This window comes from Myotis brandtii, unplaced genomic scaffold (assembly GCF_000412655.1).
Source record: "Myotis brandtii unplaced genomic scaffold, ASM41265v1 scaffold633, whole genome shotgun sequence".
Taxonomy (NCBI): domain Eukaryota; kingdom Metazoa; phylum Chordata; class Mammalia; order Chiroptera; family Vespertilionidae; genus Myotis; species Myotis brandtii.
The window spans coordinates 914896-927961 of record NW_005370423.1 but is presented as its reverse complement, the minus strand read 5'-3'; the positions used below and the strand labels follow the sequence as shown (position 1 = coordinate 927961).

Sequence of the window (13066 nt, the reverse complement as noted above, 5' to 3'; positions counted from 1 at the left end):
TCACACTTGCTACTTCCGACAAAAACGCTTTTTCCTCTAGACCTCTAGGTCTAGGTATCAACATGGCTTCTGCCCTCATCTTCAGGACTTTGCTCAAATGTCACTTCTCAGTAATGGCTTCTCAGGCACACTATTTTAAAAATTACAATGGTCACCTCTCACCCTCAGCCCTTATCATATTCTAACTTAGTATTTTTAGCTTATTTTTTTTTATTGTTGTATTGTGTTGTTTCTTTGTTCCTTAGTGGCTATGGCCTCTATTTGAAAACTAAAACGTTAAATTCCACGGGGACAATTATATTTATGTGTTTTGTTTACTGCCATATCTCTAGCAACTAGAACAGGGTCTGGCACATAGACACTCAATAAATATTTGTTGACTAAATGACTTGGTAATTTTGATATTAACTACCTTTTTGCCATCCTATGTGTGGACTCATGGATGTAAGTAATCCACATTAATACTGAAGTTTCAGTGGCCAGGTTGTATACAGGTCTCTTCACACATGTCCTGAAATCATTATTATAACTCTTAAAAATTATAAAACATTTTATCGAGGAATGCTTATTTGGGTGTAATTATAAATTATGTAATTGTGTTGGCATAATTTTTAACATCATTCTTAAAAACATAGCAATCTATTAACAGTTTTTTAAAAATATATTTTTATTGATTTCAGAAAGGAAGGGAGAGTGAGAGATAAATAGAAGCAGCAATGATGAAAGAAAATCATAGATAGGCTGCCTCCTGCATGCCCCCTACTGGGGATCGAGCCTGCAATCTGGGCATGTGTTGACCATAAATTTTTATTGATTTCAGAAAGGAAGGGAGAGTGAGAGATAAATAGAAACAGCAATGATGAAAGAAAATCATAGATAGGCTGCCTCCTGCATGCCCCCTACTGGGGATCGAGCCTGCAATCTGGGCATGTGCCCTTGACCATAATTGAACCTGGAATCCTTCAGTCTGCAGGCCAACACTTTATCCACTAAGCCAAACCAGCTAGGACTATTAACAGTTTTAATACTAAAACTCCTCATTTAAGGGAATGTCTATGAATATATGTATATAAAAATTTCAGTGGAAAATAGTTTATACCAGATGTCATTAGATGTATTTTTATGCTATGTGATGGGAATTAAAATTTATGGTCAAGATATTCTAGCAAATTACTGTATTTGATAATAAATTTCTAGGGGCGTATCATTCGAGGAGCTTACAGATTCCAAGCCATCATCACCACTTTTGAAATGATTCTTGGAGGATGTGCAGAGCTTAATGCAATTGAATGGCGATGTGTGATCATTGATGAAGCACATAGGTTAAAAAACAAAAATTGTAAACTTCTAGAAGGTCTGAAACTCATGAATCTGGTAAGTAACATCTTTATTATGAGTTAATTCAGTTTCTTGGCTACATAGCAAAAGGTCAGATAGAGTCAGAGAACTAATCCTATAAACTTACATTTTAGAGTACAGTAATATCTGATTTCTATCTGTGCTGATTTGTTGCTTTATATTAGTAAGGGAAAAAATCTCATCTGTTTCCTAAGACTTAAAATTTTTTAGCTTTTTCATTCAAAATGCTTTAGAAATTAACTTCTAGAATTAAAAAAAAAGAAACCTCTGTAGAATGTACTATTAAAAAGAAAATACTATCATAGTTTCAAGCCATAAATTTCTTTTAAAGCCCCTTATCCAACGTTATAATATTATACAGGGATAAAGTGCCTACATGACTCTACATGCTTAGTATATATAGATACTAATTAATAAATAGGATTTTTAATAAGTTTTCTTAGTGTGTATGCTTCTTTCAAATCAAAGTGGTTTGCTTTTAAAAAAAATTTTATTTAATTAAGATCACATAATTAGTACATGAGCACTTAAAGAAATAATATATACAGAACTACATACAGTAAACAAAGTTCCCCATTGTACTCCTCCCTCCATGCCCACTCCCACTCCCACTCCTCACCCAGGATTTAAAGCTGGATGTGTATCTTTCTAGGCTATTTACTAGTGCATATGCACAGATACATAAATGCATATGTACAGATGCATATACAAGCATTTAGCTAAGGAATTTAGAGGTATTGTCAAATAGAATTTTAAATAATTTGTACTATTACCATTAAAACTGTTTCCTTCCGTTACTATTGTGTTTAATTTATAATGCATTTCCAATTTAGAATCATATTCCAAACAGCACTTCGCACTGTTGGGGTGCAGCCTTAATTATTTGAGAATCTGTTCTTTTGTTAAGGCAAATAAATGACCAGCCAAATTTCAAAGAATGTGCACAGTTTTGTATACAAATTGCTATAGCAAGAATGGTTCAGTACAAAAGAAACAAATACTCTCTTTGTTCTTAAAAAACCTGTTTCATTGAGAAAATCTAAAATGTGTTTCTTAATTGTTTAGAACTTTTCTTTTAGAGGCATGAATAAGTAAAAACTGTGCGAAGTGAGGTATTATGAGAATGAGAGTTTTTAAAAAGTGATTGAGAAGTTAATTAATGGAGATTTATAAGTAGAGATGTATTTTGATAATGTTAGTCAAAAAAAAATTTGCTTTTCAATCACTGAATATTTGATAACCTATGTCAACTTTTATATAATTTTTGTATTGTGGTAGTTGATATGAATTATTCTTGCTTTATATAGGAACACAAGGTGCTTTTGACAGGCACACCTCTCCAAAACACAGTAGAAGAACTATTCAGTCTTCTTCACTTTCTAGAACCTTTAAGGTTTCCTTCTGAACCAACATTTATGCAAGAATTTGGGGATCTGAAAACAGAGGAACAGGTAAATGTTTGGTCTTTGTGAATAAGTACATCAGATCTTTTATCATTGCAGTTATGTGTGTATATGTGTAATTGACTGTACACATATGTTATATATCTTGTCTTCTTTTTTTTATGCAGGTGCAGAAACTTCAGGCTATACTGAAACCGATGATGTTGAGACGATTGAAGGAAGATGTGGAGAAGAAGTTGGCACCAAAAGAAGAAACCATCATTGAAGTGGAACTTACTAACATTCAAAAGAAATACTACCGGGCTATTTTGGAGAAGAACTTTTCATTTTTATCCAAAGGAGCAGGACAGACTAATGTACCTAACTTGGTCAATACCATGATGGAGCTCAGGAAGTGCTGTAACCATCCATATCTTATCAAAGGTAGCTAAAAAGAATGACACACAAGTCCTTGTTTCTTCCAAGAAATGCTCATGAATAAAAACAGCGTGTTGCAGCTGTCCTGGCAGTTACAAGAAAAGACATTGATCCTGTAATTGCACTCTGGTCTCCTGTAGGATTATGGGTGGTTCAGAATCAGGGTCCCATGTTACCACGTCAGATTGTAATAGCAGGTCTTGTGTTCAGTTTCACATGGACTGGAATTTCTCCTTCAATTTAATCATCCTCAGGCACAAACACAGCAACACCCATCTTGGCCTCCACATTTATATTTTTTTCTGGTATCTTTCCAGTCCAGGTAATGTGTAAATTTTGGTGCTCTCATGTTACTTTTCAAGGTCTTGCATTCTATCTGTACAACATTTGGGTCTTTACACTTGCAGTATTTCTGGGAATATACCCCCTATCTTTCTTTATCCAAGACAAGTCATTTCATAGCCTACTAAGGAACTCACTCGCAATCCCCATACTTGATTGATGACTACACAGGCTGAGGGAAGGCAGAGAGCCTTTAATGCAGATACAGACTCTCTGGAGAAAGTATTCATCAATGACCTATACTTTTCCTTGTTTCTTTATTTTGATGGCCATCAGAATCCCATAGATATAACCAGATTAATCTGATCACCTTTCAGTGGTGGATCCCTGCTACATTGGTGTTTAACTATTAAAAGTGTGTTTGAAAAGATGTGATTTTCACCCAGGTCAGGACTACATTTTCATTAATTCTTTCCCTAATAACATTATTAAGCATAATGAGCATAAATTTATATAAGACATTTTGCCAGGTGTCCGGGGAGATAAAAAGATACTTCATAAATTGTCCGTATCCTCAATACAATTTTAGTCCTGTGTGGGTCGGGGATTTAGCCACAAACAAATAATTCTAATAAATGTACTGGTAATTCACCTCCCATCCAAGAAGTCTTAGTGTGTTACAGAAACACAGAGGAGCACTGATTCAGATTTTTGGAACAATGAAAGCAGTTGGGTCTTACCTTCATTTGTGCATTGATGCTCTCATATTTCTCTGACAGGTGCTGAGGAGAAAATACTTGGAGAATTTAGAGATACATATAATCCAGCTGCTTCTGATTTTCATCTCCAAGCAATGATCCAGTCTGCTGGTAAATTGGTCCTTATTGATAAATTGCTTCCCAAAATGAAAGCAGGAGGTCATAAAGTGCTCATCTTCTCTCAGATGGTACGCTGCCTTGACATCCTGGAGGACTATCTTATACATAAAAGGTAAAGCATAGAATTATCCTCTGAATTATTTTATGAATTATGCTGAATATATGTCATTAAGGTTTTTGCAGCACTGTACTATAACCCACCTTTACTCACATCTAGATAATATATCTATTCCTATGAGTACAGATTGCTTAGGGTTATGTATCAGGTGTTTTCCTAACCTACTTATTTGTAATAGTAGGCGGAGCTAAGGAGACTAAGAAAACTTTGCAAACTGACAGGTATTTGTCAACCTAGGAATGGGTTTACTAGTATGCATTTTATTTAATTTGTGAAATTTGCAGTAATGACATTTCAGACAGACTTATAACTGTCTTCAGAATGGGGGAAAAAATGATTCAAGCTCCTTTTCCAAACTCTTTAATTGTTAGAATTAGAGCCTGAACTGCTGCACTTTGACTTCTATCATACAAGTCTAAACTTTGTTCATGCTTAGATCTTTTCTGATTTGTTTAATGTGGGGTTTTGTTTTGTGTTCTGTTTGTTTGTTTGTTTTTTTTTTGTTTTTTTTTTGGTGTCTAACAGTTAGTCTTAAATATTGACTAGGCACTACCTAATTATATAGGACTAGAGGCCCGGTGCACGAAATTCATTCACTCAAGTGGGGGGGGATCTCCTCAGCCCAGCCTGCACGCTCTCGCAGTCCGGGAGCCCTCAGGGGATGTCTGACTGATGGCTTAGGCCCCCTCCCCACCTAAGCTGTCAGTTGGACATCCTTAGCACTGCAGTGGAGGTGGGAGAGGCTCCCGCCACCACCGCTGCACTCACCAGCCGTGAGCCCAGTTTCTGTCTGAGTGATGCTCCCGCTGTGGGAGCGCAGTGACCACCAGGGGGCAGCTCCTACATTGAGTGTCTACCTCCTGGTTGTCAGTGCACATCATAGCAACTGGTCGTTCTGCAGTTTGGTCAATTTGCATTTTAGCCTTTTATTATATAGAACTAGAGGCCCGGTGCACAAAAATTTGTGCACTCAGGGGGGAAGGGGGGGTCCCTCAGCCTGGCCTGTGCCCTCTCGCAGTCTGGGACCCCTCAGGAGATAACGCCCTGCTGGCTTAGGCCTGCTCCTGGGTGGCAGAGGGCAGGCCCAATCCCTAGGTGCAGCCCCTGGTCGGGCTCAGAGCAGGGCTGATTGGGGAGTTGGGGCGGACAGCCTCAAGCACTGCCCCCCACCTGGCAGGGTCACAGATCCGAGTCCCGGGACAGCAGACAGACTCAAGCACTGCCCCCCACCTGGCAGGGTCACAGATCCGGGTCCCCGGATCGCAGACAGCCTTAAGCACTGCCCTCCGCCCGGCAGGGTCACAGATCTGGATCCCGAGACCGCAGACAGTCTCAAGTGCTGCCCCCCGCCTGGCAGAGTCACAGATCTGAGTCCTGGACTACGGACAGCCTCCCGCGGTCCCGCCCGTCTGGCAGGGTCACAGATCCGGGTCCCAGACCGCGGACAGCCTCAAGCACTGCCCCCGCCTGGCAGGGTCACAGATCCGGGTCCCAGACCGCGGACAGCCTCAAGCACTGCCCCCGCCTGGCAGGGTCACAGATCCGGGTCCCAGACCGCGGACAGCCTCAAGCACTGCCCCCGCCTGGCAGGGTCACAGATCCGGGTCCCAGACCGCGGACAGCCTCAAGCACTGCCCCCGCCTGGCAGGGTCACAGATCCGGGTCCCAGACCGCAGACAGCCTTGCCTGCTGCCGCCTGCCTTCAGTATGCAAATTAGCCGCCATCTTGTTGCTTCAGGGTGGGGGTCCCCACTGGGGTGCCTGGCCAGTCTGGGTGAGGGGCTGAGGGCCGTTTTCAGGCTGGCGGGCGACTGAAGCTCCAAACCTCTCCTTTTTTTCTTTTTTTTTTATTCTGGCATTTATTTACCTTCTATGGCTGTCACTGGAGCTGAGAGCCGGCTTTCTCTCTGAGGCTCGGCTGCTGAAAGCAGGTTTCTGGCCTTTGTTTTCTGTATTCGAAACAATGTTGCGACTCCAGCTCTGAGATCCCTGCTGACTGACAGGAGGTTTCTGGGGTTTTGTTTATCTTCTATAAATGTTACAATGTTTCCAACTGAAGCTCAGAGGCCGGCAAGGCAGGCAGGGAACGTTGGTTTCCTCTGTCACTGAAGGAAGCAAGCCTCCCTGTTAGCTTCAAGCTGCCTGGCTGCCGGCTGCCATCTTGGCTGACAGTTAATTTGCATATCTCCCTGATTAGCCAATGGGAAGGTTAGCGGTCGTACACCAATTACCATGTTTCTCTTTTTTTAGTGTAGATATCAGTGCATTGGTGGTCTAATCAGATATCAACATCTATATATGTAAAAGCCTAAGTGACCGAACGACTGGTTGACCAGTCACTATGACACACACTGACCACCAGGGGGCAGACGCTCAACACAGGAGCTGCCCACCGGTGGTCAGTGCGCTCCCACAGCCAGCCTCCCGCGGTCCCTACCCCCTGGCCAGCCGAACGTCCAGAGGCCACTCTCCCCAGCCGGCTGGCCCTGATGGCCCTGATCTGAACCTCCCACCAGCCGCCCCAATCGGGGCCGGCTGGCCAACCTCCCGTGGCCCCTCCCCCCAGCTGGCCAACCGCCCTTGGCCCCTCCCCCCTACCAGCCCTGCCCCTGATCGCCCCCCTACCCACTCCAATCTTGCACGAAATTTGTGCAAGAGTAGGCCTTCCTTCCCCGGGCTGCCTGCACCGGCTTCCCTCTGGCACCTGGGACCTGGGCTTCCCTTGCAGCCCCAGCTTTGTCTGGAAGGTCATCCGGAAGGACGTCTGGTCTAATTAGCATATTATGCTTTTATTATTATAGATGAAGGATAAAGGAAGTTAAAAGTCAATAGCTTGTAAATACTGCCTATGAGAAAACAGCATTCTAGGTTGCGCTTGCTAGATGTATAGTTTAGAGACTAACATGATTGACACAGAGAAATGTCTGTAGGCTTCTTCTATAAAGTTATATGAAAGTATTTGCTTCGTATACAAAAAAGTCATTTATTATAATGAGATCAGCAAAGTAGGCTTCATGGACTATTTTTCCATTCCAGCTTCTAAAAATGATGTTCGTTATAATAGTATGTTACCTATAAATCAGGAAAGCAGATATTTTTCTATCTTTATATTACTTTGTATTTCATTCTTAGTTTCAATACAGAGAATGTAAAACTCCACCTAGGGTAATAATTGCTTGTTAAGTTGTAGGAAAACAGACTTGACATGTGTCTTCATTTTCATTATATCCCTCTATTTAAATTTATTGCCTTTCATTTGATAGGTATTTATATGAGCGAATTGATGGCAGAGTCAGAGGAAATCTTCGACAAGCTGCTATAGATCGATTTAGTAAGCCTGACTCAGATCGATTTGTTTTCCTGCTGTGTACCCGAGCTGGTGGGCTGGGCATCAACTTAACTGCTGCTGATACATGTATAATTTTTGACTCTGATTGGAATCCTCAAAATGACCTTCAGGTAAATAAATTCTTCTCCTAAGAGGATTAAATTTATTTAAAATGTTTTCTAGCTATTATACTTTTATCTAGACAAGCTAACATATATGTTTCCCTAAGTAATATTGATGCTAAATTAAAAAGATTATTTAATTTAAATTTAATGACAATAAAATATACTACATATATTACTTCTTAAAAGCTTTTCCGCCCTAACCGGTTTGGCTCAGTGGATAGAGCGTCGGCCTGCGGACTCAAGGGTCCCAGGTTCGATTCCGGTCAAGGACATGTACCTTGGTTGCGGGCACATCCCCAGTAGGGGATGCGCAAGAGGCAGCTGATCGATATTTCTCTCTCATCGATGTTTCTAACTCTCTATCCTTCTCCCTTCCTCTCTGTAAAAAATCAATAAAATATATTAAAAAAAAAAAGCTTTTCCTACTTGAATAGAGTATTTAATTGTTTAAAATATGTAAATTGAAAGACACCTAAGATTTTACAATAACTTATAACAAAATGTTCACAATTTTATTTTCTTAAAAATAAATACTTGCTTATCTAATTTCAACTTCTCAGTCATTATGTAATAAAGTATGTTTTTATGAAATATTATAGAAAATTAAAGTATTCATATAAGTTTAAGACTGCTTGGATTTTGTAGAAACAGGAATATCAGTTAGAGTGATGAAAGGGTCAGAGGTTGCAGTGATAACCTATCTAGGAAAGATGGCAAGATAAACTATAAGAAAAATTAACCTTTTATTGTCCTTGATAGTCAATTGTGTTGTAATTAATATTATTACTTTAAATATAAACATCAAATAAAAGTAAATTGTTACAAAAAGTTATACCTGGCTCAATAAAAAGTATGGTTTGAACCTCTCATTTGTGTGACTTTATGTAATCTAGTTCCAAATATCGAAGGTTTATCCAAAATTAATAGATTAAATCAGGGATAAATTATAGAAAGTCAATTAGTAAATACTTTAGGTATTGTGGGCCACATAAAGTAAGTCTATGTCCCACATTTTGTGTTTATTTCTTTTTAACATCACTTTAAAAATGTAAAACTTATTCTTAGAAGCAGGCCAGATATGGGTAACAACCTATAGTTTTCCAGTCCCTAGGTTATACCCATATCATAATAATTTGCCTTTGGAATGCTTATTTATACTTAAAACTGACCACAGTTCATGTGATGTTCTCCAAGTTAATCTAAAATAAAATAATCAAATTGTATTTGAGAACCGGGAAAAATTTCAGATTCCTAAGTTCTCCCTCTCACTTGGTTTTTCCTACTTACTTCTAATGTGGATCTATTATAGACTTATAAAAAAATTGACCTTTTATACTTTTCTCTAGACCTGGAGCAAAGTTGTTCATTCGCAGTTTTGACTTCCTGTGGGCACAAAGTATATATGGATAGACTAAACAAAAGATGTTTACAAAGGGTATAGCATCAATGCCACCTAAAAATTGTAAAGCCATGCCCTAACCAGTTTGGCTCAGTGGATAGAGCGTCAGCCTACAGACTCAGGGGTCCCAGGTTCGATTCCGGTCAAGGGCATGTACCTTGGTTGCGGGCACATCCCCAGTAGGGAGTGTGCAGGAAGCAGCTGATCGATGTTTCTCTCTCATCGATGTTTCTAACTCTCTATCCCTCTTCCTTCTTCTCTATAAAAAATCAATAAAATATATTTTAAAAAATTGTAAAGCCACAATTTATATTTTAATTTTCTGAAGATAATATAAGGTTGAATAATAATTTGGGAGAAAGACCATTGGTACTATAGAAACTTTAGAGTCAAAATTTATTAGTAAATTTTAAGTATAGCAAGAACTAAAGGTAAAACTTTCAATATTTCTACACATGAGATAATTAGTTCTCTTCGTTTAAATAAGATTTAGTTTTCCATAGTTACTCACCTTAGTTTCTTGTACCCCCTCAGTTATCCAGTTTAACTAAAATATGCTGAAAAGATTGTTGATCGATTTAAAGGTTGAGTTGCCAACAGCCAAAAAAAAAATTCATAGAGTTGACTTTACTGTCTAAAATTATATTGATGACACCCTCTTTTAAAAACAATAATTCTTCAATGATTTATATTCTCTGAAATCTAAGATTAAATTTATCTTGTCGCTGATTTCATATTTTAGTAAGCTCTACCTTCATTATTAGAAAATGCTTATAACTAATTCAGTAGCAAAAGGGTCTAAAAATTCTTACATACTTTTATATTCCATCAAGATATTTTACTCTTAAATGCCTTTTATGTGCTGTCTTTTGTGCTATTTTGTAAAATAAATTGAATGTATGACTTTTCATTTTTTTTAAATTTTGTTTTATTGCTTAAAGTATTACAAAGAGTATTACATATGTCTCCTCCCCCTCTGCCCCCCACTTTTCATTTTTTATAGGCCCAAGCTCGTTGTCACAGAATTGGTCAGAATAAAGCAGTTAAAGTCTACCGATTAGTAACTCGTAACTCATACGAGAGGGAGATGTTTGACCGAGCCAGTCTGAAACTGGGTCTAGACAAGGCTGTGTTACAGAGCATGAGTGGAAGAGAAAGTAATGTTGGTGGTGTATGTATATTTTCTTTTTCACTTGGAGTTTTTATTTGCATTTACTTTTAACCTCAAGTAGGGTATTATTTAATTTTGATCCATACTGAGCACTAAATAGCTGATTTTATGTATGGAGGCACTTCAGAAGGGGGTGTAACATTTAGTTAATACTTTTTATCTTGTTCTCTTTGTATAGCTCCAGAGCTTGTGAATTCTAAGAATTTGTATTCAAGGTAGAAATGTTTTGTTCTGCCTTTAGAACGATTGTATCATGGCGTAGAAAAATAGAATTTGTGAGTTTTTCTGCAGTTTTCTATGCATAGTTTTTCAGAATTGTTTTTAGTGTTAAACTACTGGCATTGACTTAGTCTTGTAGTACATAATTTTTTCGTCATTACCTCCATCGAGATTCTTTTCTTATATATTGTGCTTGTAACAACTATAGAATCCTGGAACTAAAATACACCTTGATAGCTCACCTGCCCCCACACGCTTTGTTTTAACTTCAGATATTTTAGGCAAATGGCAAGTCACATTTTAAAGATAATAAAGAAGAGTCAACAAGTTTAATGTATTCTTTCAGAGAATCATCTTTTATGTACATATTTAAATATGCCCTCTGTGTTTGGCATTCTTTAGGGATACTTTCTCACTTTAGGAACCTAAAAACATTTTGTTACCAAAGTTATTTTCTCTTTAGATTCAACAGCTTTCCAAAAAGGAAATAGAAGATCTGCTTCGAAGAGGAGCTTATGGTGCCATTATGGAAGAAGAAGATGAAGGTTCTAAATTCTGTGAAGAGGACATTGATCAGATTTTACTACGACGTACAAAAACTATTACAATTGAGTCAGAAGGACGTGGGTCAACATTTGCTAAGGTAACAGGGAGTGCTGTTTTATATATATGCCAGTAACATTCACTACTAAAAAAATTTAAGTCTCTCTTACACTGCTGATTATTTGCCGAGCATCTACCTAATGTTTAAGTAAACTGAATTAGCTCAAAAGAAGTAGGAAATACACGTTTTTCTTTTTCTGATTTTTTAAAAATATATTTTTATTAATTTCAGAGAGGAAGGGAGAGGGAGAGAGAGAGAGAGAAACATCAATGATGAGAGGGAATCATTGATTGGCTGCCTCTTGCATGCCCCCTATTGGAGATCGAGCCCACAACCTGGGCATGTGCCCTTGATCAGAATCGAACCCGGGACCCTTCAGTCCATAAGCCAACGCTCTATCCACTGAGCCAAACCGGCTAGGGCTTTTTCTGATTTTTTTTATATCACATTTCATACGTACTTGTTTGATCCTAGTGAAATGGAATAACTAAAAATATATTTAATACTAATCAGAGTAGAACATTTGAAATTTTAGAAGTAAAAGGATATATGCCAAAGTGAAAGAAAAATATACATAATAGAATATAGGAGGTTAAGTCATCTTACTTTAACTGATGATGCAGTAGTTCCCACTTATCCATGCCTTCACTCTCCAGTATCAGTCAACTACTGTCTAAAAATATTAAAGTCCAGAAATAAACAATTCAGAACATACTTTGAGAGATAGAAATCATATAATTTTTATTACAGTATATTGTTATAATTTATTAGTTATTGTGGTTAATCTCTTAATGTGTCTAATTTATAAGTGAAACTTTATCGTGGGTACGTATAGAACCGTGGTTCTCAACCGCCTTTCACAGGGGTGGCCTAAGACCATCGGAAAACACATATATAATTACATATTGTTTTTGTGATTAATCACTATGCTTTAATTATGTTCAATTTGTAACAATGAAAATACATCCTGCATATCAGATATTTACATTACGATTCATAACAGTAGCAAAATTACAGTTATGAAGTAGCAACGAAAATAATTTTATGGTTGGGGGTCACCACAACATGAGGAACTGTATGAAAGGGTCGCGGCATTAGGAAGGTTGAGAACCACTGGTATAGAAGAAGATATAGTATGTGTAGGTTTTAATAGCATCCACAGTTTCAGGCATCCACTGGGCGTCTTAGAACATATCTCCTGTGGATAAGGCAGGGCTTCTATAATTTAAAATATTTAAAAGAGAGAAAGGACTTCTAATTTTCTTTTAAATATTTAAGTACAATTTGGGGAGGGTAAAATAAAATTTGTGTCTTGACAGGAATTGCTAATAACTATCAATCTACTCTATTTTGAGAAAATAATTTAAAACTTTACTAACTGCCTTTGTATTCCTTTTTTTTTCCCTGTCAACAAAAACATGGTAAATTTATATCTTGTATTCATCTGAAGAGGTTTTATTGCAGTATTATCTCCCACCTGCACTGATTCATACAGGTTTTTCCTTTCCACTTCCTTTCTACCCACATTTTCTTTCTTCTCTATCCCCCTCTCTGCTTTCAACCATGAAATCTTCTTTATCTTTTTGGATCACTGGTTTTGTCAGGTAGTTCAGGTGTTACACCAAGTAATGATATTATTCTTTAAATGAAATTTTTTCTCTTGCATTCATTAAGCATACTAATGAAATCTTGTGTCGGGGACTTTACTCATTTGCCAGAAATACTAAAATGAAAGGATTCCAGTTGCTAAAAAAATAATAATA

At 38.0% G+C, this 13066-nt stretch overlaps 1 protein-coding gene across 7 annotated transcripts in view; it reads left to right on the top strand.

The window, feature by feature from the left end:
* CHD9 (chromodomain helicase DNA binding protein 9) overlaps positions 1-13066 on the top strand; it is a 128717-nt gene that overhangs the window by 82558 nt on the left and 33093 nt on the right. For all 7 annotated transcript variants that reach the window (XM_014528417.1, XM_014528421.1, XM_014528416.1 and 4 more), the window contains 7 exons: positions 1198-1374; positions 2667-2810; positions 2930-3185; positions 4241-4451; positions 7721-7916; positions 10313-10480; positions 11163-11342. In XM_014528417.1, coding sequence (XP_014383903.1) covers positions 1198-1374; positions 2667-2810; positions 2930-3185; positions 4241-4451; positions 7721-7916; positions 10313-10480; positions 11163-11342 — 1332 coding nt within the window. The remainder of the gene's footprint in view (positions 1-1197; positions 1375-2666; positions 2811-2929; positions 3186-4240; positions 4452-7720; positions 7917-10312; positions 10481-11162; positions 11343-13066) is intronic.